The sequence below is a fragment of the Scyliorhinus canicula genome, chromosome 11, assembly GCF_902713615.1.
Source record: "Scyliorhinus canicula chromosome 11, sScyCan1.1, whole genome shotgun sequence".
Classification (NCBI taxonomy): domain Eukaryota; kingdom Metazoa; phylum Chordata; class Chondrichthyes; order Carcharhiniformes; family Scyliorhinidae; genus Scyliorhinus; species Scyliorhinus canicula.
In genome coordinates, this window is record NC_052156.1 from 42,019,422 (window position 1) to 42,047,097 (window position 27,676).

The window sequence follows — 27,676 nt, forward strand, 5'->3', positions numbered from 1 at the left end:
GAACTTTTTGTTTCAACTTTTTTTATAACGAGTGGTGTTTGTTTGTGATCCAGAATTAAATTGAGGCTCACAGTATTTTAGTGTCTTATCCTAAGTGGTTCTTAATGAGTGTGATTAAACTACACCCATTTTTCTGACTGAGCTGGATTGTGTCCTTATCAGGCATTAGCTATAAGTCACTGAATAAGAAGCAGCAATACTGGCTGCTTTTTCTTCCATTGTTCTTTCCTTTCTTTGCCCAGGATGGTAGACGCTAATTATGGTAAACTACTGGTGTTGAACTGAGAGCAGTCACTAATCACAAATGAAAACTATGACATTCCTGTTCTGTTTGGTTCAACACCTTGCCACATACAAGGTTACGCCATTAATATTGTTCTCCTCCATCTTGTCCACAGTTTGGCACTGACTCTTCAGATGGCATTATAGCATTGTTTTTTTTATCTTGCTGACCCATGGGTAGGAAGGTGAGGAAAAAGTCAATTGTGAAGCATGGCAAGAGTAGGATGCAGCTCGGAAATAATTCCCTATTGCCTGTGGGGTTAAATAGACTGCTCCACTTGCTGTTAATGGAAGGTAACAGTGGTTTGCAGTTTCCAATGGTATTATAGTCCAGTTAAGAGTCCATGCCTTTTGGAGGGGGCGGCGGAAACTTGGTGTTTAAACAGAGTGTTGTCCACAGTGAACATCCAGAGTTTCAAACCTGAAAGACTCGCTTTTAAAAATAGTTTGATCTATCAAGCTGAGAGGGTTGTCAGCGTCCGGGCAATTTCAGTGAGTTGTGTGTGTCAGGTTGGGAGTGGGTGGCTTTGGGGTGGGAAGATTGGGTGTGGGGGTTTGGGGGGGGGGGGGGGGGGTTGGGAGTGTGGGTCTTGGCAGGGGGGTTGGAAGTGAAGGTTTGGGGGTCGGGGAAGGGCATGGTGGGCACGGGGAAGAATGGGAGTGAAGGGGTTGGGGAAGGTTGGGCATGAAGGGCTGGGGGGGGCGGGGGGCAGGGAAGGTTGGGAGTGAAGGACTTTGGGGGCAGGAAAATGTTTGGGAGTGTTGGGCTTGTGGGAAGGTTGCGAATGGAGATGTTGCAGGGGAGTTTGGAGGAGGAAGAGTCCCAATTCCGTGCTTGAGTTGTAGTCACCAGTAGAATGTAGGCTATATCATTCTAGGACGGATGAACTGGGCTAGATGGCCTTTGTCATCATCAATTATCTTGTAAACAGAGGGTGTAATCATGGTTGGATTTAGGTTTATTTTGTTAATAATGAAAGTTTACAGTGAGCAGGCTTTGTGGGGTGAGATTGACAGGACAGGAGTGCTTTTAAAAAAATGTATTTTGATTAAGGTTTTGCAGAATATTTCAGAATAAAACAGTAGTAACAATAATAACAAAACAAACTAGAGTGAACATTAACATAGTGCAAAAAGAGAATATACAGTAACAAATAGACATTGCCCCACGCGACTCAGTCTTCCCACAACATCCCAATGAAGCACCCCCCCCCGCTACGGATTGCTGCTGCTGCTGACATTTTAATTTTCCCCGAGAAAGTCGACGGATGATTGCCACCTCCGAGAGAATTCCAGCGTAGACCCTCTTAAGGCAAACTTTATTTTCTTGAGGCTGAGAAACCCAGCCATGTCGTTAACCCAAGTCTCTACAGTCGGAGGATTTGACGTCTCCGGGCTATGAAGGAGGCAAATTCTCCAGACCTCTAGCACCACCTCAATATCCAAGGAGAATTAGAAGATTATGGAGAGTATTACAGCAATTTCCTCCCTTTGCTCAGTATCTTTGATGCATTCCATCTGGTCCTGGTGACTTATCAATGTTTATTACAACCAGCCTTTCTAATACTTCTCCTTCATCAATTTTTACTGTCCACTTGTGCTACCGTGCTGCCCATGTGCTTTTGGGGAATGCCTATACTTTATGTTGGAGTGAGATCCCCTTTAAGAACTAGCTTTCTATCGGAGATGATTTCTGGTAAAGCACCTGACTTTCAATAACTGATCATGTGAGCAGGTTACCTGAGGGATCAACAATAGAATAGCAATGGGTCAACAAATAGTTTATTATAGGGTGAGTAGATTATGAGTGTAGCAAAGTCTTGTGGAGCAATGGGTAATGTCCCGGCCCCTGAGCCAAAAGCTCTGGATTCAAAGTCCACTGCAGCAGTGTTCTTCGAACTTTTTTTCCGGGGACCCATTTTTACCAACCGGCCAACCTCCGGGACCCAACCCAGCCGACCTTTGCGACCCACGCCAGCCGACCTTCATGACCCACACCGGCTGACCTGCACGACCCACCATTTTCTCTTGCCTTGTGTGCTGCTGCCAAAAATGGAGGAAATGGTTTTGGGTCCCTTTGGCCCTCGTACGCGCTCCTCCAATGGAACCTGTTGGATGAAGGTGAAGCCTTCTGGTGTCGGAAAGTATGGCGTCTCCATCTGTCCAAGGGTCTGAATTTTTTTCCTGTAAAGTTTTATCAAATAAACCGCCGCCCCGAACTTGTAAAAAAATAAAATGAGTAAAGTAAATGAAAAAAATGAATAAACCACCCCCCCGAACTTGTAAAAAAAATTAAATGAATAAAATAAATGAAAAAAAATCAAATGAATAAAATAAATGAATAAGTGAATAAAAACCACTACAGAACTTGTGAAACAAAGAGCTGCAACCGTTTTAAAAAAAATAGTGACTGCACTGCGCATGCGTGCCCGATTATCGATGTGCAATGTGGCCGAATTTTTTTTACATGTTCGCGGAATGCGCATGTGTGCCGATCATCATGCGTGCATGCACAATGCGGCCGATCTTTTTTTTAAACATGGTCGCGGGCGCTTGCAGCCGGCGTTATGAAAAGCCGGATGCTGTGCGCGGATTTGCGCGATCGGGAGCGCCGCGGGCAACAGCTCCGCGACCCTCCCAACACCCACCCGCAGGTCGCACCCCCGACTTTGAAAAACACTGCACCACAGTATCTGATGGCCAAGGAAGCTCTGTTCATAACACGGCCAAACAGGTCAACCTGCAAATCCTTTCAACATACAACAATGCCAGACAGTAAGAATGGGAGAGATTCCTGGTTAGCCGTATGATGGAAAGAAAGTTGGAGCCTTTATTTCATTATTCATAGCTCCAGACTACAGCATGCATGTAAAAGTGCATGTTGCCACAATAATTGGATATCTTGTGAATTGCTTGGCTGAGTTGGCAAGACAGCTGGTGTGGATCAGATTGGTGCAATAGTGCGGGGTCCGATCCCCATTCTGGCTGTGGTGGATTCAGGACCTACCCTCTCTACCCATGATGGAGGTTAAGTTGGACCTGCCTCCGGGCAGTGACAACAACCCACAACTGTGGAATTGTTGGTGGAGATTTGAAGAGACAACCTTGTCAGAAGTAAGCAGAAGGCCCAAGAAATCTCAGACCTTGTACCAATCTTTGAAGCAGTACTCTGACCAAGTAAGCAATCCTATGATTCAATAGTCTGATAAGAAATAAGAACAGATGAACTGAATGACCATTATTATCAACTCTTTAACAAGATTTGTGAACAGCCTTCGGCATAAAGAACAGATACAAATAATGAATTGCAACACTAAGACAACTGCTTCCTCAGCAAAGTACTAATTTAAAATCTCAACCATGCCCTCTGACTCCATGCATGGATCCTGTTTTTCATCTGGAATCAGCCCTGCCTTCTCTCCCTGCTATCTGTTCCCTATTCTCTCCTCTCCAGGGCCGTTTTAGCTCACTTGGCTAGACATGATGCAAAGCGAGGCCAGCAGTGCGGGCTCAATTCCCGTACCGGCTGAGGTTACTCATTTAAGGCTCTGCCTTCTCAACCTCTTCCCCTCGTCTGAGGTGTGGTGATCCTCCGGTTAAACCACCAGTCTGCTCTCCCCCTCAAAGGGGAAAGCAGCCTGTGGTCCTCTTGTATGGCGACTTCACCGTTTACTCTCTGTCCATTCTCTCTTCTCACTCTCTCTCTATTTCTGCCATTTGATCTTTTCTTTCTGACCCTGTTTTTTTCTGAACAGCTTGCATCCAGGAATATATTTCACCAATCCCTGCCCCTTTTTGAGCCAAGTCATCATTATCGCCATAACATCATATTCCCTCGTGGCTATTGGCACCTGCAGCTCCCTCATTTTGTTTACCAGAGTCTGCGCATTTACATACATGCACTTTAGATTTTAATGATTTTTTTTCTCAGCTTGATCCCATCTAACATTTTACTGTTTCTTGCATGAGTGCTATCTGTCTCTCAATCATCGTCGATCTTTTCAAATGCTATATCTGGTTCCCGTTCCTCTGCCAAGTTAGTTTAAACCCTCCGCAGCAGCGCTGGCAAACTGATTTCTGAAGACATTGGTTTTGGTTTGTTGCAACTTGACTGGTTTGTACATGTCCCAGCTCTCCCAGAGCTGGTCCCAATGTGCCAGGTACCTAAACCATTGCTCCTGAACCAACTCTCCAGCCCCATATTCATCTGACTCTCCATTTATTAGCACATGGCATCACTTATAATGATGGCTTTCTTTCTAATATGATGCTTAGCTCTCTCAAAACTGTCTGAAGCACCTCATTCTCTTTCTGCATATGTCGTCAGTACCAATAGGGACCATGACTTGGCTGTTCACCCTTGCCCATTGAATATTCTGCAGCCATGTGGTGACGTCCTTGACTATGGTACCAAGAATGCAGAATATCATCCTGGATTCACCTCTGCAGCCACAGAAACATCTGTCTGTTCCCCTGACTGTAGAATACTCTATCACTGTTATTCTCCCAATCTTTCAGCTACTCCTGTGTACAGCTGAGCCATCCCATGGTGCTGTGGGGAGATGATGATGTTATGGTATTGTCACTGGACCAGTAATTCAGAGGTCTAGTGTAATGCTCTGGGGACCAAGCAGATAGTGAGATTTGAATTTCATAAAAATCTGGAATTAATACCATTGTCGATTGTCGTAAATCCCCAAATGGTTCACTAATGTCCTTTGGAGAAGGTAATCTGCCATCCTTCCCTCGTGTTATGGCGCATAAGCAAACCATTTGGCCCATCGTGTACACCAGCTCTCCAAACGAGCACCATGTCTTATTGCAATTGTTCTGTCTTTTCCCTTTACCCTGCACATTGTTTCTATTGAAGTAATCATCTAATGGCCTCTTCGATGCCTCAATTGAACCTGCTTCCCCCAGTCATCCAGGCAGTGCATTCCAGACCCGAATCACTCGTGTAATTTTTCGTCACATTATATTTGTTTCTTTTGCAAATCACACAAAATCTGTGCCTTCTCGTTCTTGATCCCTTTTATGAGCAGGAACAGTGTCTCCCTATCTACCCTGAACAGCTCCCTCATGATTTTGAGCGTATCTATCAAACCTCCTCTTAGCTGCCTTTACTCCAAGGAGAACAGTCCCAACCTCTCCAATCTAACCTCATAACTGAGGTTTTTCATCCCTGGAACCATTCTTGTAAACCTCTTCCGCACTCTCTTCAATGCGTTCATATCCTTCCACTATGTAGTGCCCAGAACTGAACGCAATATTCCAGCTGAGGTCTAACTAGCATCTTGTACAAGTTCAGCAAAACCTCCATGCTCAAGTTCAGCAAGACCTCCTTGCTCTTGTGCTCGATGCCCAGAAAACTATATGCTTTATTAACTGCTCTCTCCACCTATCACCTTCAGTGATCTATGCACATATATACCCATGTCCCTCTAGACACCAATTTAAGAATTTCCCCCCTTATTTTATGTTGTCTGGCTGACATGTGACTCCAGATTTACAGCAATGAGGCTGATTCTTAAATACCCTGGACCTAGCAAGCCTCTCAGTTCAAGTGCAATTGGAGATCCCAGCTGAACCAGCAACTCCCATATTCCATGAATGAATTAAAAAAAAAACTTGGCTCTGGTTGCTCTTACCAGTATACAGTATTCAGACTCGCTACCTGTTGGAGAGTGAGATGCACTCACTACCTGCCTTGGTCCTCCATGACTGCCCGATGGTCACCTTTTCTCTCTGATTGTGAACCCTAAAATAGTGAGGTCAAACTGTTCCAGTTGAAGATATTTCTGCAGATGTGGTTGTCCAGGACATGAGAAGTGTGGACTGAGATGTCCTGCCATACCTATATTTATCAGACTAATTAACCTTAACTGAAGTAACTAAAGACTTAAGCGAGATATTAAATTAATATCTATATTAAAAATAAATAATAGGTAAGTTAACATTTCTAACCATACCCAACTTGACAGACTTCTCTAGCTTAAAGAGCAAATATAAAATGGCAAAAAATATCAGCCAATCATCTATCCGCTTTCCAAGTGTTGTAACTTGTTGATTTTTTTTGGTTGTTGAATTGTTCTTCCTGTCTATCTGGCTCTATTTCTCTGCACTCCTGTTTTTCCTGCTGTGCGCTCAGTCCTCTTTGCTGTTCTAATAGTTATGCACCCCCGTCCCACCTTTTTCTCTCTTTTTCTGCTCCTACTTTTACCCCTGACCTCCCGTGCTCTGAGTAAAACGCAATTTTAATGAAGAATTCTGAATTGGTAAGGATCTTGGTACTTTGTAGTGTGTGAAATGCATTGAACACCTTTTCCTTTCAACAGTTATATCAGGTTACTTCACAAACAAGCCCTTCTCCTCCAAATCCAAAAGTGTACATCTTTGGTTATATGAAATACCACTTGCCAGACCACATAACCAAATGTTAAAGTTATTACAGAGTTTATACTTGCATGCTGTATGCAAAAGTTTAGGATATGGGCAATTCTAGAGCTACAGGATATTATTGTAATAAATTACATGAAAAATAATCTTTGAAAGCGCTCTTATGATCCTAACTTCTTTGGTAGTGAAGGTATTTTATAATTTAATAACGAACGGCAAGATAAGTTTTACTTCCACATTGTCATTCAAGTTCTGGAGGTTGCCCCTCACAAAAGTATGCCAGCTTTTGCTGTGGAGTTCTTCCTTCTGATTAAATGTGAAACCGATAAAGATACAGACTTTCCTGAAGGACACTCCCTTTTGAAGTTGAGATTGTCAGATGCAGTGTCACAGTATCAGTACTATTTTGACACTTGCCAAAAGTGTAAATTCTTGTTGTTTCTCCAAGATTAAATACAAATCGAAAGGAGCAATCTATGCTTGTGTCAAAGAAACTATCGCCTGTGTCTTTGATTAGATGGCCCTTGAAAAATTATTTAAACTTAATTTGTACAGAGGATTTGGCCCCGTCATATGCGAACATAATTGAGTGGTTGCATAAGTGGGATGGAACATTGTTGCCCAGAATTTTTATTTCACAGCATATGGACAGCTCTGCTAAATTGTATTTTCTATCTCGAGTTGCCCTTGGGAAGGTGGGGGGTGAAGTGCCTTCTTGAACAGGTGATGGTTTTGCCCTGGTGAGTTTCAGGTTATTGTAGATGATAATCTTTATTCATCGATGATGAAGGAGCGGCACTGTATTTCTAATAGAATATTCTAGGCAATGGAAGTTGGGTGTTTGTGAGATGCTGTAGCAGCTTTGGCAAGTTGCTACAGTGCATCTTATGGTTTGCACACAGTGCAGCCATGGTATGGTGATGGTGGAGCAAGTGAATGTTCACTGTATGGATCAGGTACCATTCAAGTGGACTGCTTTGACCTAAATGGTGTTGAGCTTCTTTAATGTTTTTGGAGCTGTACTCATCCAGGCAAATGAACGGTATTTCATTTCACATCTGACTTATGCGTTGCAGTTAGCGGAAAGGTTTTTTGGAGTCAGGAGACTGTAATATAGCCAGAGTCTGACCAGCTCATGACGCTATCGTATCATCTGACCCAGTTGAATTTCAAATTAGAGATTACCCTCTCTCTGAATGATGGAGCATTCGACAATTCAACGATGATAATGCCATTGAATGTTAAAGGAAGCTGGAAAGACTCTCCTACATATGAACGTGTGGAATAGAAGAATAAGTAGGCCATTCAACTCCGCCATTCAATAAGATCATGGCTGATTTGTTTCCATTTCGAGTTCCACATTCCCATCTTACCCCCGATAACCTTTGATTGCCTATGTACCTCTGCCTTAAAAATGTTATGATGTGGAGATGCACCTGAAGAAGGAGCCGTGCTCCGAAAGCTCGTGTTTGAAACAAACCTGTTGGACTTTAACCTGGTGTTGTAAGACTTGTTAAAAATTTTGGACTTTAACCTGGTGTTGTGAGATTTTTTACTGTGCCCACCCTAGTCCAGCGTCAGCATCTCCACATTAAAAATATTCAAAGGTCCTGTTTCCACCACCTTCTGAGACAGAGTTCCAAAGTTGTACAACCCTCGGAGAGAAAGAATTTCTCCTCATCTGTGTCCTAAAAGGCTGACCCTAATTTTAAAACAGTATCCCTAGTTCTGTACTCAGCCACAGGAGGAAACATCCTTTCCATGTTCACCTTATCAAGAGCATTCAGCATCTTGTATTCTTTAATCAAATCACCCATATTCTTCTAAGCTCTTGTGGGAATGGGCCCAGTCCGTCCAACATTTCCTCATAAAATATCCCACTCATTCCAGATATCAATCTCATGTACCTCCTCTGAACCGCCTCCAATGCAGAAATCCTTCTTTAAATAAGGAGACCAAAACTGCACACAGTATTTGAGGCGTGGTCTCACCAATATCTTAATAATTAAAGTATGTTCAATTCCTCTCATTGTAAAGGATAGCATTCAATTATCCTTCTTGATTATATGCTGTACCTGCATACTAACTTTTTATAACTCATGCACGCGGACACCTAGATCTCTCTGCACCTCGCAATTCTGCCGTTGTTCCCTGTTTAAGTAATCATAGAATTTACAATGCAGAAGGAGGCCATTCGGCCCATCGAACCTGCACCAGCTCTTGGAAAGAGCACCCTACCCAAGGTCAACACCTCCACCTTATCCCCATAACCCAGTAACCCCACCCAACACTAAGGGCAATTTTGGACACTAAGGGCAATTTATCATGGCCAATCCACCTAACCTGCACATCTTTGGACTGTGGGAGGAAACCGGAGCACCCGGAGGAAACCCACGCACACACGGGGAGGATGTGCAGACTCCAAAACAGACAGTGACCCAAGCTGGAATCAAACCTGGGACCCTGGAGCTGTGAAGCAATTGTGCTATCCACAAGGCTATCGTGCTGCCTATATTTTTCCTGCCAAAGTGAAAAACTTTACATTTTCTTACCTTATACTCCATCTGCTAGATTTTCTCTCACTCATGAAACCCATCTATATCCGTCTGCAACCTCATTATGCCCTCATTAAAGACACATTTATGCTTACCCTGTGTATCCTGTTAGCTATCTTCTATCCAAGCCAACATGTTACCCCCTATACCATGAGCTTTTATTTTCCAAAATAGCCTTTGTTGTGGCACCTTCTCAAATGCTTCTGGAAATCTAAGTAAAGTACATCCACCGGTTTCCTGCATCCACAACACATGTTACTTGTTCAATGCACATCAATACATTTTTTAAACAAGATTTCCCTCACAAAACATGTTGGTTGTGCCTGATAATCTTGACTTGAATTTATCCAAGTTCCCTACTATAACACATTTAATAATAACTTCTAACATTTTCTCTGTGACAGATGTTACACTAACTGCCCTGTAGTTTCCTGCTTTCTATCTCCCTCCCTTTCTGAATAAAGACATTATATTCCAATGGAACCCTGCCTGAATATAGGAAATTTTGAAAACTTAAAACCAATCCATCAACTATTTAATTAACCATTTCTTTTAAAATCCGAATATGAAGTCAATCAAGTCCTGGGAACTTGTCAGCCCACCGCTCCAACAATTTGCTCAGTACCATTTCCTTGATGATAGTAACTGTCTTGAGTTCCTTCCTTCTATTTCCTGATTTACAGTTACTTCAGGGATGTTACATACATCCTCTACAGTGAAGACTGATGCAAAATACCTATTCAATTAATCTGCCATCTCTTTATTTTCCATGAGGAATTCCCCAGGCTCACTTTCTGTAGGACCAACACTCATTGGTACAATCGAAATGTGGAGCTTTTTCAAGGAACAGCTACTGCGTGTCCTTGATAAGTATGTACCTGTCAGGCAGGGAGGAAGTTGTCGAGCAAGGGAGCCGTGGTTTACTAAGGAAGTTGAAGCACTTGTCAAGAGGAAGAAGAAGGCTTATGTTAGGATGAGACATGAAGGCTCAGTTAGGGCACTTGAGAGTTACAAGTTAGCCAGGAAGGACCTAAAGGGAGAGTTAAGAAGAGCGAGGAGAGGACACGAAAAGTCGTTGGCGGATAGGATCAAGGAAAACCCTAAGGCTTTCTATAGGTATATCAGGAACAAAAGAATGACTCGAGTAAGATTAGGGCCAATCAAGGATAGTAGTGGAAAGTTGTGTGTGGAATCAGAGGAGATAGGGGAAGCATTAAATGGATATTTTTCGTCAGTGTTTACACTGGAGAAAGACAATTTTGTCGAGGAGAACACTCAGGTTCAGTCGACCAGGCTAGATGGAATTGAGGTTCAAAAGGAGGAGGTGTTAGCAATTTTAGAAAATGTCAAAATAGATAAGTCTCCTGGGCCAGATGGGATTTATCCTAGGATTCTCTGGGAAGCCAGGGAGGAGATTGCAGAGCCTTTGTCCTTGATCTTTATGTCGTCTTTGTCGACAGGAATAGTGCCGGAAGACTGGAGGATAGCAAATGTTGTCCCCTTGTTCAAGAAGGGGAGTAGAGACAACCCTGGTAATTATAGACCTGTGAGCCTTACTTCGGTTGTGGGTAAAATGTTGGAAAAGGTTATAAGAGATAGGGTTTATAATCATCTTGAAAAGAACAAGTTGATTAGCGATACTCAACACGGTTTTGTGAAGGGTAGGTCATGTCTCACAAACCTTATTGAGTTTTTTGAGAAGGTGACCAAACAGGTGGATCAGGGTAAAGCTGTTGATGTGGTGTATATGGATTTCAGTAAGGCGTTTGATAAGGTTCCCCACGGTAGGCTATTGCAGAAAATAAGGAAGTATGGAATTGAAGGTGATTTAGCGGTCTGGATCAGTAATTGGCTAGCTGAAAGAAGACAGAGGGTGGTGGTTGATGGCAAATGTTCATCCTGGAGTTCAGTTACTAGTGGTGTACCGCAAGGATCTGTTTTGGGGCCACTGCTATTTGTCATTTTTATAAATGACCTGGAAGAGGGTGTAGAAGGATGGGTTAGTAAATTTGCAGATGACACGAAGGTCGGTGGAGTTGTGGATAGTGCTGAAGGATGTTATAGGATACAGAGGGACATAGATAAGCTGCAGAGCTGGGCTGAGAGGTGGCAGATGGAGTTTAATGCGGAAAAGTGTGAGGTGGTTCACTTTGGAAGGAGTAACAGGAATGCAGAGTACTGGGCTAATGGCAAGATTCTTGGTAGTGTCGATGAACAGAGAGATCTCGGCATCCAGGTACATAAATCCCTGAAAGTTGCCACCCAGGTTAATAGGGCTGTTAAGAAGGCATATGGTGTGCTAGCCTTTATAAGCAGGGGGATTGAGTTTCGGAACCACAAGGTCATGCTGCAGCTGTACATAACTCTGGTGCGGCCACACCTGGAGTACTGCGTGCAGTTCTGGTCACCACATTATAGGAAGGATGTGGAAGCTTTGGAAAGGGTTCAGAGGAGATTTACTAGGATGTTGCCTGGTATGGAGGGAAGGTCTTACGAGGAAAGGCTCAGGGAATTGAGGTTGTTTTCGTTAGAGAGGAGAAGGCTGAGAGGTGACTTAATAGAGACATATAAGATAGTCAGAGGGTTAGATAGGGTGGACAGTGAGAGTCTTTTTCCTCGGATGGTGATGACCAACACGAGGGGACATAGCTTTAAATTGAGGGGTGGTAGATATAGGACAGATGTCAGAGGCAGTTTCTTTACTCAGAGAGTAGTAGGGGTGTGGAACGCCCTGCCTGCAATAGTAGTAGACTCGCCAAATTTAAGGGCATTTAAGTGGTCACTGGATAGACATATGGATGAAAATGGAATAGTGTAGGTCAGATAGGCTTCAGATGGTTTCACAGGTCGGCGCAACATTGAGGGCCGAAGGGCCCGTACTGCGCTGTAGTGTTCTATGTTCTATGTTCTATGTTCATTTGCCAAATCTTTTTCTTTTTTAAATATCAATATAACAAAGTATTGTACACTCTGCATCAATGGTGCTGAGGTGTTCCTAGGTGTACATACCACCAACAATCCTAGTCCACCCATATTGACGCTACAGCCAAGAAAACACAACAGTGCCTATACTTCCTTCGGAAACTAGGAAATGTAGCATGCCCAGATTGACTCTTATTCAATTTTTAATTTAACGATAAATGGTGGGCCCTCCCCTTGGAATTTTTAGTTCTAATTGGAATGTATTTATTCGGTGTATTCTGAAATATCCCTTTAAATGCATCTGCATCTCTATTGACCTATCTCTTAATCTCATTTGCCAGTTCACTTTAGCTAGTTCTGCTTTCATGCCCTCATAATTGCCTTTATTTGAGTTTAGAATACAAGGCTTGAACCCACTCTTCTCTCTCTGAAATGGAAAGTTAAATTCAATTGTATTATGATCGTTGTGCAGTTCCTTCACTGTGTGGCCATTAATTAATCCTATCTCATTGCTTAATACTACATCTAGTATAGTCTGCCCTCTGGTTGGCTCCCTGAACATGCTGTTCTAAGAAACTATTCTCAAAACATTCTATGAGCTCCTCATGTAGGGTACCTTTGCCCATCTGATTTTGCCAGTCTATATGTGGGTTATCACCGTACCTTTCTGACCAGCTCCAGCTATTTCTTCCATGAACCAGAACCCACTTCTACCTGTCTTTGAGCCGCACATTGAGTCACCTAATCTTATTTGCCACTCTGCCAATTTGCCTGTGACTCGAGTAATAATCTAGAGATTATTGCCTTTTGAGGTTCTACTTAATTTGATGCCCAGCTGCTCATACTGACTATGCAGGATCTCTTTTCTTGCCCTGGCTATTACGTTGGTATCTATATGGACCACAAAGACTGAATCCTCCCAACTAGATCTCATTGTGCTAAGAGCACAAAGGTGCTTGTATCAAAAGAATGCCATTAATTTCATTAATCTTCTGTCAAATCTTGTGGTTGCATTTCATTTTAGACATACTCACTGCTTATCAGTTTGGTTAATGATGACCTTCAAAAACATTAAAATATTTTGATTTGTACCAGTATAAACTTGTCTATTTTGACTGACCAGAGGTAATATTTATGCAAATATGTGAACCTGCCTTAAACTTTAGAAATACATTTTGATTTTGACTTTGGCAGTGTTAACTTTTGCATATAGGGTGACTTTGGTGCTGAATCTGCTGCATGAACATGACTGCAACAAATGGTTAATGAGATCTAGAGATTGTCAAAGTTGTGATTCTACATGACCTTTTACATTTTATATTATGAAGCAGGAAGACTGATTTGGGAGAAGGAAAGAAACTGCAAAATGATACAAGACAAATAAAAACTGAAAATGCTGGAAATACTCAGCAATTCCGACAGCATCTTTTGTTTCTTTGTTTGTTTCTTTCCTTTGCCATTACCGTTGGCCGTAAAAAATTACTCTTCAATTTGTTCAATCTACCGTGTCATTCAACCTATCACAAACCTTCCTTTTGTACTTGCCCCATCCACCACTTGCTGCCACCACTTGATGAAAACCTATTTTATTTCTAACTTTTCTCTGTTCTGATGAAATGTCACAAATCTGTTTCGCTTTCCTCAGATACTGTCAGACCTGCTGAGTATTTCCAGCATTTTATTTTGTTTCCTTTTTCCAGCATTTGTAGTATTCTGCTTTTCGATACAAGACAAAATGGGTTTATGTTAAATAGCTTGTGTTTAAAAAATCCAAATTGGTCAAACGCAATAAAGTTGGTCACTTTATTCTGATGTTTGGTCGAAAGCATAAATATAAAGCTTTTAATGTTCGTAAAAGTGTATTTGAACTCCCTAACAACATAATCTTGAACATATCTTAAAAGACCTGCACTTTTTTCAAGACCTCTGTGTCAACTTTTCTGCGATAAATCTCGGCTTCTATGCAATAAATCTCGGCTTCTACAATTATATTAGAAAATACATGTGTCAACTCATTATTGTCCTTAATGTGGATGCTGAGTTCTCACAATCCTCTTTTGAAAACAAAATTGGAGTGCTCAATTCTTTTTTTCAAATTAAGAGGCAATTTAGCATGGCCAATTCACCTATCCTGCATATCTTTTTGGGTTTTGGAGGTGAGACCCACGCAGACACGGGGAGAATGTGCAAGCGCCACATGGACAAGGGGCCAGGATCGAACCTGGGTCCTCGGTGCCGTGAGGCAGTAATGCTAACCATGCCGCCCTCTCGATCTTCTTTTGAAGTACTACATGAATAGTATACCTCGTATAATTAACTTTATCCATGTAATTAGCAAATAGAATGTTGGTCCATACTCATTGGAGTTTTAGAAGAAAGAGGGGTGATCTTATTGAAACACAGGATTCTGAGAGGGCTTGATGGGGGAATCTCAAACTAGAGGGCATAGTAAGAAATAATGAGTCTCACTTAAGATGAACGAGGTAGAGTAATTTCTTCTTTCAAAGGGCTGTTTGCCTTTGGAATTCTCTTCCACTGAGACCAATGGAGGCTCAGTTATTGAACATATTCAAGACTGAATTGGACAGGCTTTTGATCAACAAGGGAGTCTACGGTTATGAGTGAGAGGTAGGGAAGTGGAATTAAGACCACAATCAGATCTTACTGAATGGTAGGGCAGGCTTGATGGGCCAAATGGCCTACTCTTGTCCTATTTCTTATGATCTTAGAGATTTTAAGAGATGCAAGGGGGATATAAGGAAGTGTATGGTAATGACCTGGAATATGCTTCCTGCAAGGGTGGTGGAAGTTGAGGCGATCAATGATTTTTTAGAAGGAAATTGAATGGGCACTTGACAGAAATAAGCTTGCAAGGCTACAGGAATGGAGCAGGGGAATGAGACTCACTGGATTGCTCTACAGAAAGTCAGCATGGATTTGATGGGCAAAATGGCCACCGCATTGCTGTAACGGCTCTAACTATATATAATATGTATGATGGCATATCAAATTTACGCAGGTATTAAGTTGGAGCCTTGATGTTCTCAACCATCCCCACAGTTGAATATATTTAAAATGCCTTTTAGGAATGAGAACTGTTTAATTGTTTAGATGAAGGAAGATAACATTTTCAATTAGTATTTCACAGCATGGTACAATTCACAGGAAAATGATACTTACGTTTCTATTTTTTTCCAGTTTTATCTACAGGACACTAAGAGTAGTAATGGTACGTTTATTAACAGTCAGCGTTTAAGTCGGGGATCAGAGGAAAGCCCACCATGTGAGCTCCTGTCGGGCGATATCATTCAGTTTGGTGTAGATGTGACCGAGAACACGAGGAAAGGTAAGGGTACGAATCCATTTTTTAAAAACTTTTCCCTCACCCAAAAAGATTAGTTGTAGATATCCTCTTAGACTGTTGAAAATACTGCTTGGCTATCCATTGACCTATATAGGTTTGGCTGTGTCAGTTGGTCCGGTCTTGTGACTAGTGTTTCCACTCCACTCCCTCACCATTTTAAAAAGTGCTGTTTTTGCTTTTATTCTCAGAAAATGTAATTTTATTCCTGATTTATTGCTTGTGGATCACTTTGTGCATGATGTAATTTGTATATAGTGTAATCTGTATCCTTTTTGTTCTAATAGACTTTAAAAAAAATATGAGGTGCTATTAACAAGTGTCCCTGTTAAGTGGCCTGACTGATAACTGAGGAAACTTTCTTTATTGAAGAACCCTATTCCTGCTAGTTGTGTTTTTCGAATTTGAGCAAGAGAGACTCTGATCTGTCATTTGAAGCGTGGTGAAAATTTTCAGTGATATCTTAACAAATTCGTCTTTTTTTTTGACGGGAGTAGCCACTGATGTGGCGAGGTGGAGGGTAAGTGATGGAAAATAGGATTTGAATAGTTAGGTGGTTGTTTTTGACCGGTGCAGACGCATTGGGACAAAGGACCTTTTCTGTGCTGTTGACCTCTATGACTCTTTTTTTTTAACAGACAATTTTATTGAGGTATGTTTCGCATTGTAAACAGTAACAATATACATTAGTGTGCAGATACCAATTACAAAAAACATAGTGCAAATAACAGAACCACTCTTGCAGATAGACCCGCCTATTCTCCCCACTATTCTACCCCCCCCCCCCCCCCCCCCCCCCCCCCCCCCCCCCCCCCCGATTAGTTCCTCGCGAAGAAGTCGATGAATGGTTGCCACCTCCGGGCAAACCACGATAGTGATCCTCGTAAGGCGAAGTTGATTTTTTCCAAGCCGAGGAAACTTGCCATGTCCAACAGCCATACTTTGGTCCTTGGGGGCTTTGAGACCCTCCAGGCCAACAGTATTTGTCGCTGGGCTATCAGGGAAGCAAAGGCCACAACGCCGGCCTCTATCCCCTGCTGTACTCCCGGGTCTTCCGACACCCCAAAAATCGCCACCTCTGGACTCATCGCTACCCTTGTTTTCAGTACCTGGGAGATGACGTCAGCAAATCCCTGCCGGTATCCCCTGAGTTTTGGACACGCCCAGAACATGTGGACATGGTTCGCTGGTCCTCCCCCACTTCTAGCACACTTGTCCTCCAGCCCAAAGAATTTGCTCATCCGGGCCACCGTCATGTGGGCCCGGTGAACCACCTTGAACTGAATCAGGCCGAGCCTGGCACATGTTGCGGTTGCATTTACCCTCCTCAGAGAGTCTGCCCATACGTCTCCCTCCAACTCCCCACCAAGCTCCTCCTCCCACTTAAGTTTCAGTTCCTCGGTCCTCCGCTCCCATAAGCTCCTTATAAATATCTGAGACTCTCCCCTCTCCTACCTCACCCCTGGAAATTATCCTGTCTTGGATCCCCCTTCGTGGAAGGCGTGGAAAGGACGGGACCTGTCTACGTACGAAATCCCGCACCTGAAAGTATCGAAAGTCATGCCCCCTCACCAGCCCGAAGTTCTCCAGCGCCCTCATGTTTGCGAAGCTCCCTTCCAAGAACAAGTCGCCCATCCTTCCCACCCCCGCCCTCCACCACGCTCGAAACCCGCCATCCATCTTCCCCTGGACAAATCGGTGGTTGTCACATATTGGGGACCAGACCAACGCTCCCACTTCCCCCACATGCTTCCTCCATTGGCCCCAAATCCGCAAAACCGCCACCACTATAGGGCTGGTGGAGTACCTGGCCGGCGGGAGCGGCAGGGGAGCCGTGACCAGGGCTGACAAGTTGGTGCCCCTGCACGAATCAGCCTCCACCCGCTTCCAAACCGACCCCGTACCCACCATCCTTATCATGGCTATGTTAGCCGCCCAGTAGTTGTTGCTGAGGTTCGGCAACGCCAGCCCCCCCTCGCTACGGTTCTGTTCCAGCATCCCCCTCTTTACCCGCGGGGACTTCCCCGCCCAAACAAATCCCAGGATGATTTTATTGATTCTTTTAAAGAAGGCCCGCGGAATGAAAATAGGGACACACTGAAAAATAAACAGGAATCTCGGGAGGATCGTTATCTTCACCGTCTGTACTCTCCCCGCTAGTGACAGCGGGAGTGCGGAAACTCGCTCCTCATTTGCTCCACCAGCCTGGGCAGGTTCAACTTATGCATCTTACCCCAGTCGCACGCCACTTGTATCCCTAGATACCTAAAACTTTCCCCAACCAGCCTAAATGGTAGCTCCCTCAACCTATTCTCCTGACCCATCGCCTGCACCACAAACATCTCGCTTTTTGCCATGTTCAACTTGCAGCCCGAAAACTTCCCTAGGATTTCCATAATCCCATCCATCCCTGCCGCTGGATCTGGCACATGCAAAATCAGGTCTATGCGTAGATCGAGACCTTGTGTTCTATCCAATCCCCCCCCCCCCCCCCCCCCCCCCCCCCGACCATTCCCTTCCATCCCCTTGCCGCTCTCGGAGCAATTGCCAGCGGTTCTATGGCCAACGCAAACAGCAGTGGAGAGAGGGGGCATTCCTGTCTTGTCCCGCGTTGTAATCTAAAATACTCAGATGTCGTCCTGTTCGTCCTTGCACTAGCCTCCGGGGCCTGATATAGCAGTTTAACCCAGTCCACAAAGCCCTCTCCAAACCCAAACCGTCCCAGCACCTCCCATAAATAGTCCCATTCCACTCGGTCAAAAGCCTTTTCGGCATCTATTGCCACCACTACCTCCACCTCTCTGCCCTCCAGGGGTATCATAATCACATTGAGTAGCCTTCTTAGATTGGCTACCAGCTGTCTGCCCTTAACAAACCCCGTTTGGTCCTCCACAATCACGACCGGTACGCAGTCTTCGATTCTGGACACCAGGATCTTGGCCAGCAATTTAGTGATTAATCAGGGAGATTGGCCGATAAGACCCACAGACCTTCGGATCCTTATCCCGTTTTAATATCAGAGAGATGGTGGCTTGCGACATCGTCGGGGGTAACACCCCATTGTCCCTCGCCTCGTTAAACACTCTGACCAGCACCGGCCCCAGTATACCCGCAAACTTTTGTAGAACTCCACTGGATACCCATCTGGCCCCGGGGCTTTACCCGACTGCATGGCCTTCAGGCCCCCCATTACTACTTCAGCTCTAATCGGGGCCCCCAGACCCTCTACCATCCCCCTGCCCACCTTTGGGAAGGTAAGCCCATCTAAGAAGCGCCTCATCCCCTCAGCCCCCGTGGGGGTTCCGAGGTATACAGCTTACTGTAAAAGTCCCTGAATACCCTGTTCAGTCCCTGCTGGGTCTCCCACCCGGTTCCCTGCCCCGTCCAGTACCGTCTCTATCTCCCTGGCCACCTCCCTCTTCCTAAATTGCTGTGCAAGCATTCTGCTGGCTTTCTCCCTGTACTCCTACACCGCGCCGCTGGCCTTTCTGAGTTGCTCTACGGCCTTCTCAGTGGATAGCGCTCCCAGCTCCGCTTGTAGTCTCCGTCGTTCCCTAAGTAGCTCTGCCCTCGGGGAGTCCGCATATTCCCTATCCGTCCGTGTCATCTCCTGCACCAGTCTGTCCATCTCTGCCCTATCCGTTCTGTCCCTATGGGCTCGGATTGAGATCAGTTCCCCTCTCACCACCGCCTTCAGCGCCTCCCAGAGCACCGCTGCTGAGACTTCCCCTGTATTGTTGACCTGCAGGTAGTCCTGCATGCATTTCCCCACTCTCTCACACATCCTCTCCTCTGCCAACAATCCCACCTCTAACCTCCATTGTGGGCGCTGGTAACTTTCTTTGCAGACCAGCAGATCGACCCAATGTGGAGCAATGTCAGAAATAGTGATCGCCGAGTATTCTGTATCCCTCACCCCCTCCAAAAAGTCCCTACTCATAATAAAGAAGTCAATACAAGAATAAACCTTGTGAACATGTGAATAGAACGAGAATTCCTTCCCCGCCGGCCGGCGGATTCTCCAGGGGTCCACATTCTTTCTCTCTCTCTCTCTCTCTCTCTCTCTCTCTCTCTCTCTCTCTCTCTCTCTCTCTCTCTCTCTCTCTCTCTCTCTCTCTCTCTCTCTCTCTCTCTCTCTCTCTCTCTCTCTCTCTCTCTTCTCCCCCCCCCCCACCCCATTTGTTCCATGAACCCTCTCCGTTCTCTTGCCATTGCCGGGACCCTGCCCGTTCTGGAGCACGACCGGTCCAGATCGGGGTCGACGACTGTATTAACGTCCCCACCCATAATCAACTTGTGTGAATCCAAGTCGGGGATTTTCCCCAGCAGCCTTTTGATGCAATCTACATCATCCCAGTTTGGAGCGTAAACATTCACTAGGACCACCTTCACCCCCCTCAAGCTTGCCCCGGACCATGAGAAATCTACCACCCCCTTCCACAACTGTGCTGTCCGCCTCAAACTTTACCCATTTGTTAATCATGATCGCGACCCCTCTGGTCTCAGCGTCAAGCCCCGAGTGGAAGACCTGGCTAACCCAGCCCTTCTGTAATCTAATCTGGTACGCCACTTTCAAATGTGTCTCCTGCAGCAACATTACATCCGCCTTCAGAGCCCGTAAGTGTGCGAACATACGTGTCCTCTTGACCGGCCCGTTTAATCCTCTAACATTCCAGGTGATCAGCCTGGTTGGAGGGCACCCCCCCCCCCTCCCAATATGCCGATCAGCCATTCCCCCTTCTTGGGCCCACCCCCTGCCCATATGCCACGCCTCCCCTGGTCCGCCTCTTGGCAGCTCCCACCCCCAACTCCTTCCCTGTTACCTGGTTCAGATCCCTCCCTCGTCAACAGATCATCTTCCCCGCCCCCCTCCCAAGCACCAACCCCTTGTAACCTAACCCTTGCCATATATTGGCTGTATACACACCCCCCACCTCGCTCCCGTTGACTAACTCAAAGCAGTTAGCCTGGTGGCTCTCAACTCCGGCGCCATCATGTCTCTCACCTATTGTCCCCCCCGCCCATCAATACCACCCCCCCCAGAACAGCCCTGTCCACGCAATCGCTCTGGGACCGAGACAGAGAGAAAACAAACAAAGAACAAAGCAACATTCCCAGAAGAAGAAAAAAGCAAAGTGAACCCGAACAGCCCCCCAGCACCCAACAACTTAAACTTTAACTATCACTTTGGCTTTAACTTTAAAACTTTCAAACAGACAAACACAAACACAAGAACACCCCCAGTTTTAAGTAAAAGAGCATGCCGAATGACATCGCTAACACAAAGGGCAATCTGTGAACAACTGCAGACATCCCTTAGTACACTCTAACTTGAGTCCATGTGTCCTCAGTTCGGCACCAGTCCATGCCCCTTAGCGAAGTCCATCGCTCCCTCCGGGTCGTCAAAATAATGTTGCTGTTCCCGGCATGTGACCTAAGGCCACGCCGGGAAAAGTAGGCCAAACTTGACCTTTTTAAACAGAATCTCTTTAATTTGTCTGTAGGCTGCCTTCCTTCTGGCCACCTCCTGGCTCAGATCCTGGTAGATGCGCAGGACACTGTTGTTCCATGAGCAGCTCCTCGTGCTCTTGGCCCACTGTAGAACCTGCTCCTTGTCCACGAACCTATGGAACCTGACCACCATCGCCGGGGGGGGCCTCATGGCTGCCTCATGGCTGCCTCGCCTGCACTCTGTGTGCCCTGTCCAGCTCCAACGGACGCAGGAAGAAATCATCCCCCACCAGCTTCTGCAGCATGTCTGCCACATATGCTGTGGCATGCACTCCCTCGGCCTCCTCCAGGAGCCCAATGATTCTCAGATTCTGCTGGCGAGAACTGTTTTCCAGGTCCTCCAGCTTGCCATCAGCCTTGCTTGCTGCTCCTTCAACTTGCTAATTTCCACGTCCGCTACCTTTTAGAAATCCGCCTGCTCTTCCACTGTCTTCGCCAGTGCCTGGACCTTCTTATCCTGAGCATCCAGCCTCTGGTCAAGTCGCTCCACCGCTTTCTGGAGCGGCTCCAAAGTATGCCGCTTCAGTGCTGCGAAGCTCTCTTTCATGACCTGCAGCATGTTGTCCAGTGCGGCCTGGACCGTCCTTTCCGAGATCCGTTCATCGGCCATCTTTCCTCCCACTTGAGCTTCCACACCACCTTTGTTCAGCTCCTTCTTTGCCTGTTTTCGCTCCCTTCTGCTCCTTAAGTCCATACAACTCTGGATTCAGATCTAGAGTGCTATTGTTTTTCACTCCAGCGCTCAGAAGTTCAAAAAAGTCGGAGAAAAATGTCTTGAAGTCAGACCGGAGCGAGAGCCACCATATGTGTGACTTGCTCCCTCATAGCCGTCACCTGGAGCTGGAGGGGGCCCATCGAGTGCTGACGAGAAGGCCTAAGCCCAGCGAGCCGCTGCGGGCGGTGCTGATGCGGTTCCACCCGTTCGCGGACAGAGAATGTGTGTTAAGGTGGGCCAAGAAAGAGCGGAGCAGCAGGTGGGAGAACGCAGAGGTCCGGATTTATCAGGACTGGAGCGCGGAGGTGGCTAAGAAGCGGGCCGAGTACAATCGGGCTAAGGCAGTGCTGCACCGGAGAGGGGTGAAGTTCGGCATGTTGCAGCCGACGCGACTGTGGGTCACCTACAGAGACCGTCACCATTATTTTGAGATGCTGGAGGAGGCGTGGACCTTTATTCAGGCCATAAAGTTGGACTTGGATTGAGGGCCGGGGACGATGGGACGCTGAGGGGATATGGTTGGGACTGTTGTGTTGTGTTTTGGGGGGATTTTGTGGTTAGGTTGGGCAATGTTTCTTGGGGGGTGGGGTCGGGGGGGGGTTGGGGAGAGCCCGTTGATGGACAGGAGGGGGGAGGAGAGATTCCCACACGTGGGGGGTCGATGGAGTGGCAGGGGTGGTCGGGGTCGGCAGGGGTCAGCTGACTCACGGGAGTGCAATGGGGGGAGCAATGCAGCTGGGGGGAGATCTGGGTGGGGGTGGGGGGGTAGAACCGGGTTGCTGCTGGAATGGCCAAGGGGGACCTGGAGTCTGTAGAGGAGGTCGGGGCGGGGGTCTGCTGCTGGGGGGAAACGGGAAGTGCGGGGGGTGCGGGCTCGTGGCTAGCCTAGAAAGGGCTATGGCTAATCGGTGGCGGGGGGGCAGCAGCCCCCTGATCCGGCTGATGACCTGGAACGTAAGAGGCCTGAATAGGCCGGTCATGCAGACCCGTGTGTTCGCGCACCTGAAGGGGCTGAAGGCAGATGTGGTCATGCTCCAGGAAACGCATCTGCGGGTGGGAGATCAGGTAAAGCTGAGAAAGGGGTGGGTAGGGCAGGTGTTGCATTTGGGGCTGGATGCAAAAAATCGGGGGGTGGCGATTGTGGTGGGGAAGCGGGTGTCGTTTGAGGCGTTGAGCATCGTGGCAGACAATGGAGGTAGGTATGTGATGGTGAGTGGTAAGCTGCAGGGGGTTCGAGTGGTCTTGGTAAATGTATACGCCCCGAATTGGGACGATGCGGGTTCGTGCGGCGCATGTTGGGCCGGATCCCGGACTTGGAGACGGAGCTTGATAATGGGTGCTGGATCTGGCATTGGATCACTCTAGGTCTAGGACGGGCAGGAGGCCGGCGGCGGCCAAGGTGCTGAGGGGGTTTATGGACCAGATGGGAGGAGTGGATCCGTGGAGGTTTGCGAGGCTGGGGGCCAGGGAATTCTCATTCTTCTCCCATGTTCAAAAGGCCTACTCTCGGATTGACTTTTTTGTAATGAGCAGGGCGCTGATTCCGAGGGTGGAGGACACGGAGTATTCGGCGATAGCCATCTCTGACCATGCCCCGCATTGGGTGGACCTCGAGCTGGGGGAGGAGAGGGACCAGCGCCCGCTGTGGCGCTTGGAGGTGGGGTTGTCGGCAGACGAGGAGGTGAGCGGGTGAGTCCGGAGGTGTATAGAGAGGTACCTGGAGGCCAATGATAACGGGTTGGTGCAGGTAGGGGTGGTCTGGGAGGCGCTGAAGGCGGTGGTCAGGGGAGAGCTGATCTCCATCAGGGCCCACAAAGAGGGGAAGGAGAGGAGAGAGAGGGAAAGGCTTGTGGGGGAGATGGTAAGGGTGGATAGGAGGTACTCGGAGGCCCCTGAGGAGGGATTACTTAAGGAGCGGCGCAGCCTCCAGGCCGAGTTTGACCTGTTGACCACCAGGAAGGCGGACGTGCAGTGGAGGAAGGCGCAAGGGGCGGTGTACGAGTACGGAGAGAAGGCTAGCCAGATGCTGGCACACCAGCTTCGGAAGCGGGAGGCAGCGAGGGAGATCGGGGGAGTGAGGGAGGGAGGGAGGGGGAGCACGGTGCAAAGCGCCGTGGGTATTAATGGGGTCTTCAGGGACTTCTACGAGGGACTGTATCGGTCTGAGCCCCCATCGGAGGAGGGGGTGATGGGTCGCTTTCTGGACCGGCTGAGGTTCCCGAGGGTAGAGATGGGGCAGGTGGCAGGGCTGGGGGTGTCGGTTGGGTTGGAGGAACTGGTCAAGGGACAAGGGCGTATGCAGGCGGGGAAGGCACCGGGGCCAGGTGGGTTCCCGGTGGAATTCTATAGGAAGTACGTGGACCTGTTGGGCCCGCTGCTGGTAATGACTTTCAACAAGGCAAGGGAGGGGGGGGTCCTGCCCCCGACGATGTCTAGGGCGCTGATTTCTCTAACTCTGAAGCGGGACAAGGACCCCTTACAGTGTGGGTCGTATAGGCCGATTTCACTCCTTAATGTGGATGCGAAACTGCCAGCAAAGATATTGGCCATGAGGATCGAGGACTGTGTTCTGGGGGTCATACACGAGGATCAGACGGGTTTTGTGAAAGGGAGGCCGTTGAATACCAACGTACGTAGACTCCTGAATGTAATTATGATGCCGGCGGCGGAGATAGTGGCGCTGTGGACGCGGAGAAGGCCTTTGATAGGGTGGAGTGGGGGTACCTGTGGGAGGTGTTGAGTAGGTTTGGGTTCGGGGAGGGGTTCGTCAGCTGGGTGAGGCTGCTGTACGAGGTCCCGGTGACGCGTGTGGCCACGAACAGGAGGAGGTCGGAATATTTCCGGCTATACCGAGGAACGAGGCAGGGGTGACCTCTATCCCCCCTGCTCTTTGCGCTGGCGATTGAGCCCCTGGCCACGGCTTTGAGGGAGCCTAGGAAAGGAGGAGGAGAGAACACCGGGTATCGTTGTATGGGGACGATCTGCTATTGTATGTGGCGGACCCGGTGGGGGGAATCCGGTGATGAGGATCCTTAGGGAGTTTGGGGATTTCTCCGTGTATACGCTCAACATGGGGAAGAGCGAACTGCTCGTGGTGCACCCAGGAGACCAGGAGAGGGGGATTGCTGAACTTCCGCTAAAAAGGGCAGAAAGGAGGTTTAGATACCTGAGGGTTCAGGTGGCTAGAAGCTGGGGGGCCCTGCATAAGCTCAACTTAACGAGGCTGGTGGAGCAAATGGAAGAGGAGTTCAAAAGGTAGGATATGCTGCTGCTCTCCCTGGCGGGTAGGGTGCAGTCGGTTAAAATGACGGTGCTCCCGAGGTTTTTGTTTCAGTGCCTCCCCATCCTGATCCCTAAGGCCTTCTTTAAGCGGGTTAACAGGAGTATCATGGGGTTCCTGTGGGCGAAGAAGACCCCGAGGGTGAGAAGGGTGTTTCTGGAGCGGAGCAGGGACGGGGGAGGCTGGCATTGCCTAACCTCTGCGGATACTATTGGGCTGCCAACGTGGCGATGGTACGCAAGTGGGTAATGGAGGGGGAGGGGGTGGCATGGAAGAGATTGGAGATGGCGTCCTGTGTGGGCACGAGCCTGGGGGCGCTGGTGACGGCACCGCTGCCGCTCCCTCTGACAAGGTACACTACGAGTCCGGTGGTGGCGACGACCCTCAAAATCTGGGGGCAATAGAGACGTCTCAGGGGGGAGGTGGGGGCTTCAGTGTGGTCCCCGATACGGGAGAACCACCGGTTTGTCCCAGGGAAAATGGATGGGGGGTTCCGGAGCTGGTACAGGGCAGGTATTAGGAGGATGGGGGACCTGTTCATCGACGGGAAGTTTGCGAGCCTTGGGGAGCTGGAGGAGAAATACGGGCTTCCCCCTGGAAATGCCTTCAGATATATGCAGGTAAGGGCTTTCGTTAGGCGTCAGGTGGTGGAGTTTCCGCTGCTGCTGGCGCTCAGGGTCCAGGACAGGGTGCTTTCGGGGATGTGGGTTGGAGAGGGTAGGATCTCGGCAACTTATCAGGTGATGCAGGAGGAGGAGGAGGCCTCGGTGGAGGAGTTAAAAGGTAAATGGGAGGAGGAGCTGGGGGAGGTGATCGACGAGGGTATGTGAGTGGATGCCCTGGGAAGGGTAAACTCTTCCTCTTCTTGCGCGAGGCTCAGCCTGATACAATTTAAGGTGCTGCACAGGGTGCACATGACCGGGGCAAGGCTGAGCCGGTTTTTTGGGAGAGCAGCCGTTCTTAGACGTCCTGGTGGAACTTTAGGAGATGGTCAGCAGCAGCAGCAACCGGGGTGGGGGGTGGGGGGGTATGTTTGTGGTTGGTTGGGGATTTGCTATTGTTTACTGGTTAATGTTTATTTGTTTATTTATGCACTTTTGTTCTTGTTGTTTTATTATTTGTGTAAAGGGGCGGGGGGGGGGGGGGGGTTTCAATCTTTCCTTTCTGTTATTTATAATATGTGAAACTTTTGAATAAAAGTTATTTTTTAAAAAAAGAAAGTGTTTGAATAACAAGCTTCTGGATTTGAGCTTAATTATGTCCATGCAAATCTACTTTGAGATACTGGTCAGTTACCTGATGGCATTTTTTAAAAGAATATATATTTCAACTGCTCAGGAATGGTTTAAAAATGAAGACATAGTAATTCTTGTCACTTGATTCTTCCTGGGCTTTTTGAGTACATTGGCCAATATACCTCCTGTTTCACAAATGCTTGGAATGTCGCCAGTTTCCTCAACCTTAACCACGTGATTCGTACTGTGCCAGGCTACTTCAGGAGAGTGTAGCTGTCATATTTAACCTGTTTGAATAGTAGCATATAGAGGAGAATAACAACCCTTGCTATGAAATTACTATTAGAACATTTCTAAACCTTCAAGGACCTAGGATTAAAGTTTAGCCTTGATTGACATTTGTAATTTGGACGCATTCCTCTTTCCCTGACTGTCCTCCTCAAAAAAACTATAAATTGTTATAAACTATAAACCAAGTTAAGATTTAGTACCAAATTGTTCCCAGCTTCTTGATGGTTTATTGATCACACTTCTAGAGATCCTCGAGGTTTCAGTTTTTTTCAACATCTCTTCAGGGTCTTTGGTTTGTCTTTGAGATGACATAGACTCGGAGTGAGGATTAAAAATTTGAGTAAAGCCACAGCTGAGTGGAAATCTGATCAAGGAATCTGATTGATAAAGTATCTGGTCAAATTAACAACAGTTTGTACTTGTATAGTGCCATTACCATACAGGCTTTCCACTGAGTACAGTTTAACTGAATACAGTTTGGAATGCTGGATTTAGTAAAGCGCATGTGAACAAGCTCTCAAACATTCAGAAACGAGTGTTGAAACTGATCTTTGGTAACACGTACCAAAGCTATTCTGACACTGTGTTCGCTTGCTGAAATGTGGTAAAAGACACATCTGGACTTATCTAGAAAGCTCCCATTATCATTATCTCATGCCGCAACCAACCAGAAGTAAATATGCGATGGAATTGAAGACAAAATTTTACAAATAAGATCTTGAATGAATCGACTACAAAACCGATCATTTATAAAACTCATAGAATGCAAATTATTTGAGAATTCAATGCACATAATCTGAAAATATATGACTGAGGACTTTATCACAAAATCCATTTTTATTCTGTAAATTAAGGAGGCCACGTTTTGCAGCGTGTTGTAATTATTTGTACACTTAAAATGATTGCACAATTATGAACATTTGGGCAGCACGGTAGCATAATGTTTACCACTTTGGCTTCACAACGCCAGGGTCCCAGGTTTGATTCCCTGCTGGATCGCTGTCTGTGCAGAGTCTGCACGTTCTCCCCGTGTCTGCATGGGTTTCCTCCGGGTGCTCCGGTTTCCTCCCACAGTCCAAAGATGTGCAGGTTAGGTGGATTGGACATGCTAAATGGCAATTAGTGTCC

The 27,676-nt window shown here is 47.0% G+C and overlaps 1 protein-coding gene across 10 annotated transcripts in view; it reads left to right on the forward strand.

Moving 5' to 3' along the window:
* slmapa (sarcolemma associated protein a) overlaps nucleotides 1–27,676 on the forward strand; it is a 287,081-nt gene that overhangs the window by 36,336 nt on the left and 223,069 nt on the right. For 6 of the 10 annotated variants that reach the window (XM_038812836.1, XM_038812840.1, XM_038812844.1 and 3 more), the window contains exon 2: nucleotides 15,354–15,507. In XM_038812836.1, the coding sequence (XP_038668764.1) occupies nucleotides 15,354–15,507 (154 nt within the window). The remainder of the gene's footprint in view (nucleotides 1–15,353; nucleotides 15,508–27,676) is intronic. The other 4 variants (XM_038812853.1, XM_038812852.1, XM_038812838.1 and 1 more) reach the window with 1 other exon arrangement.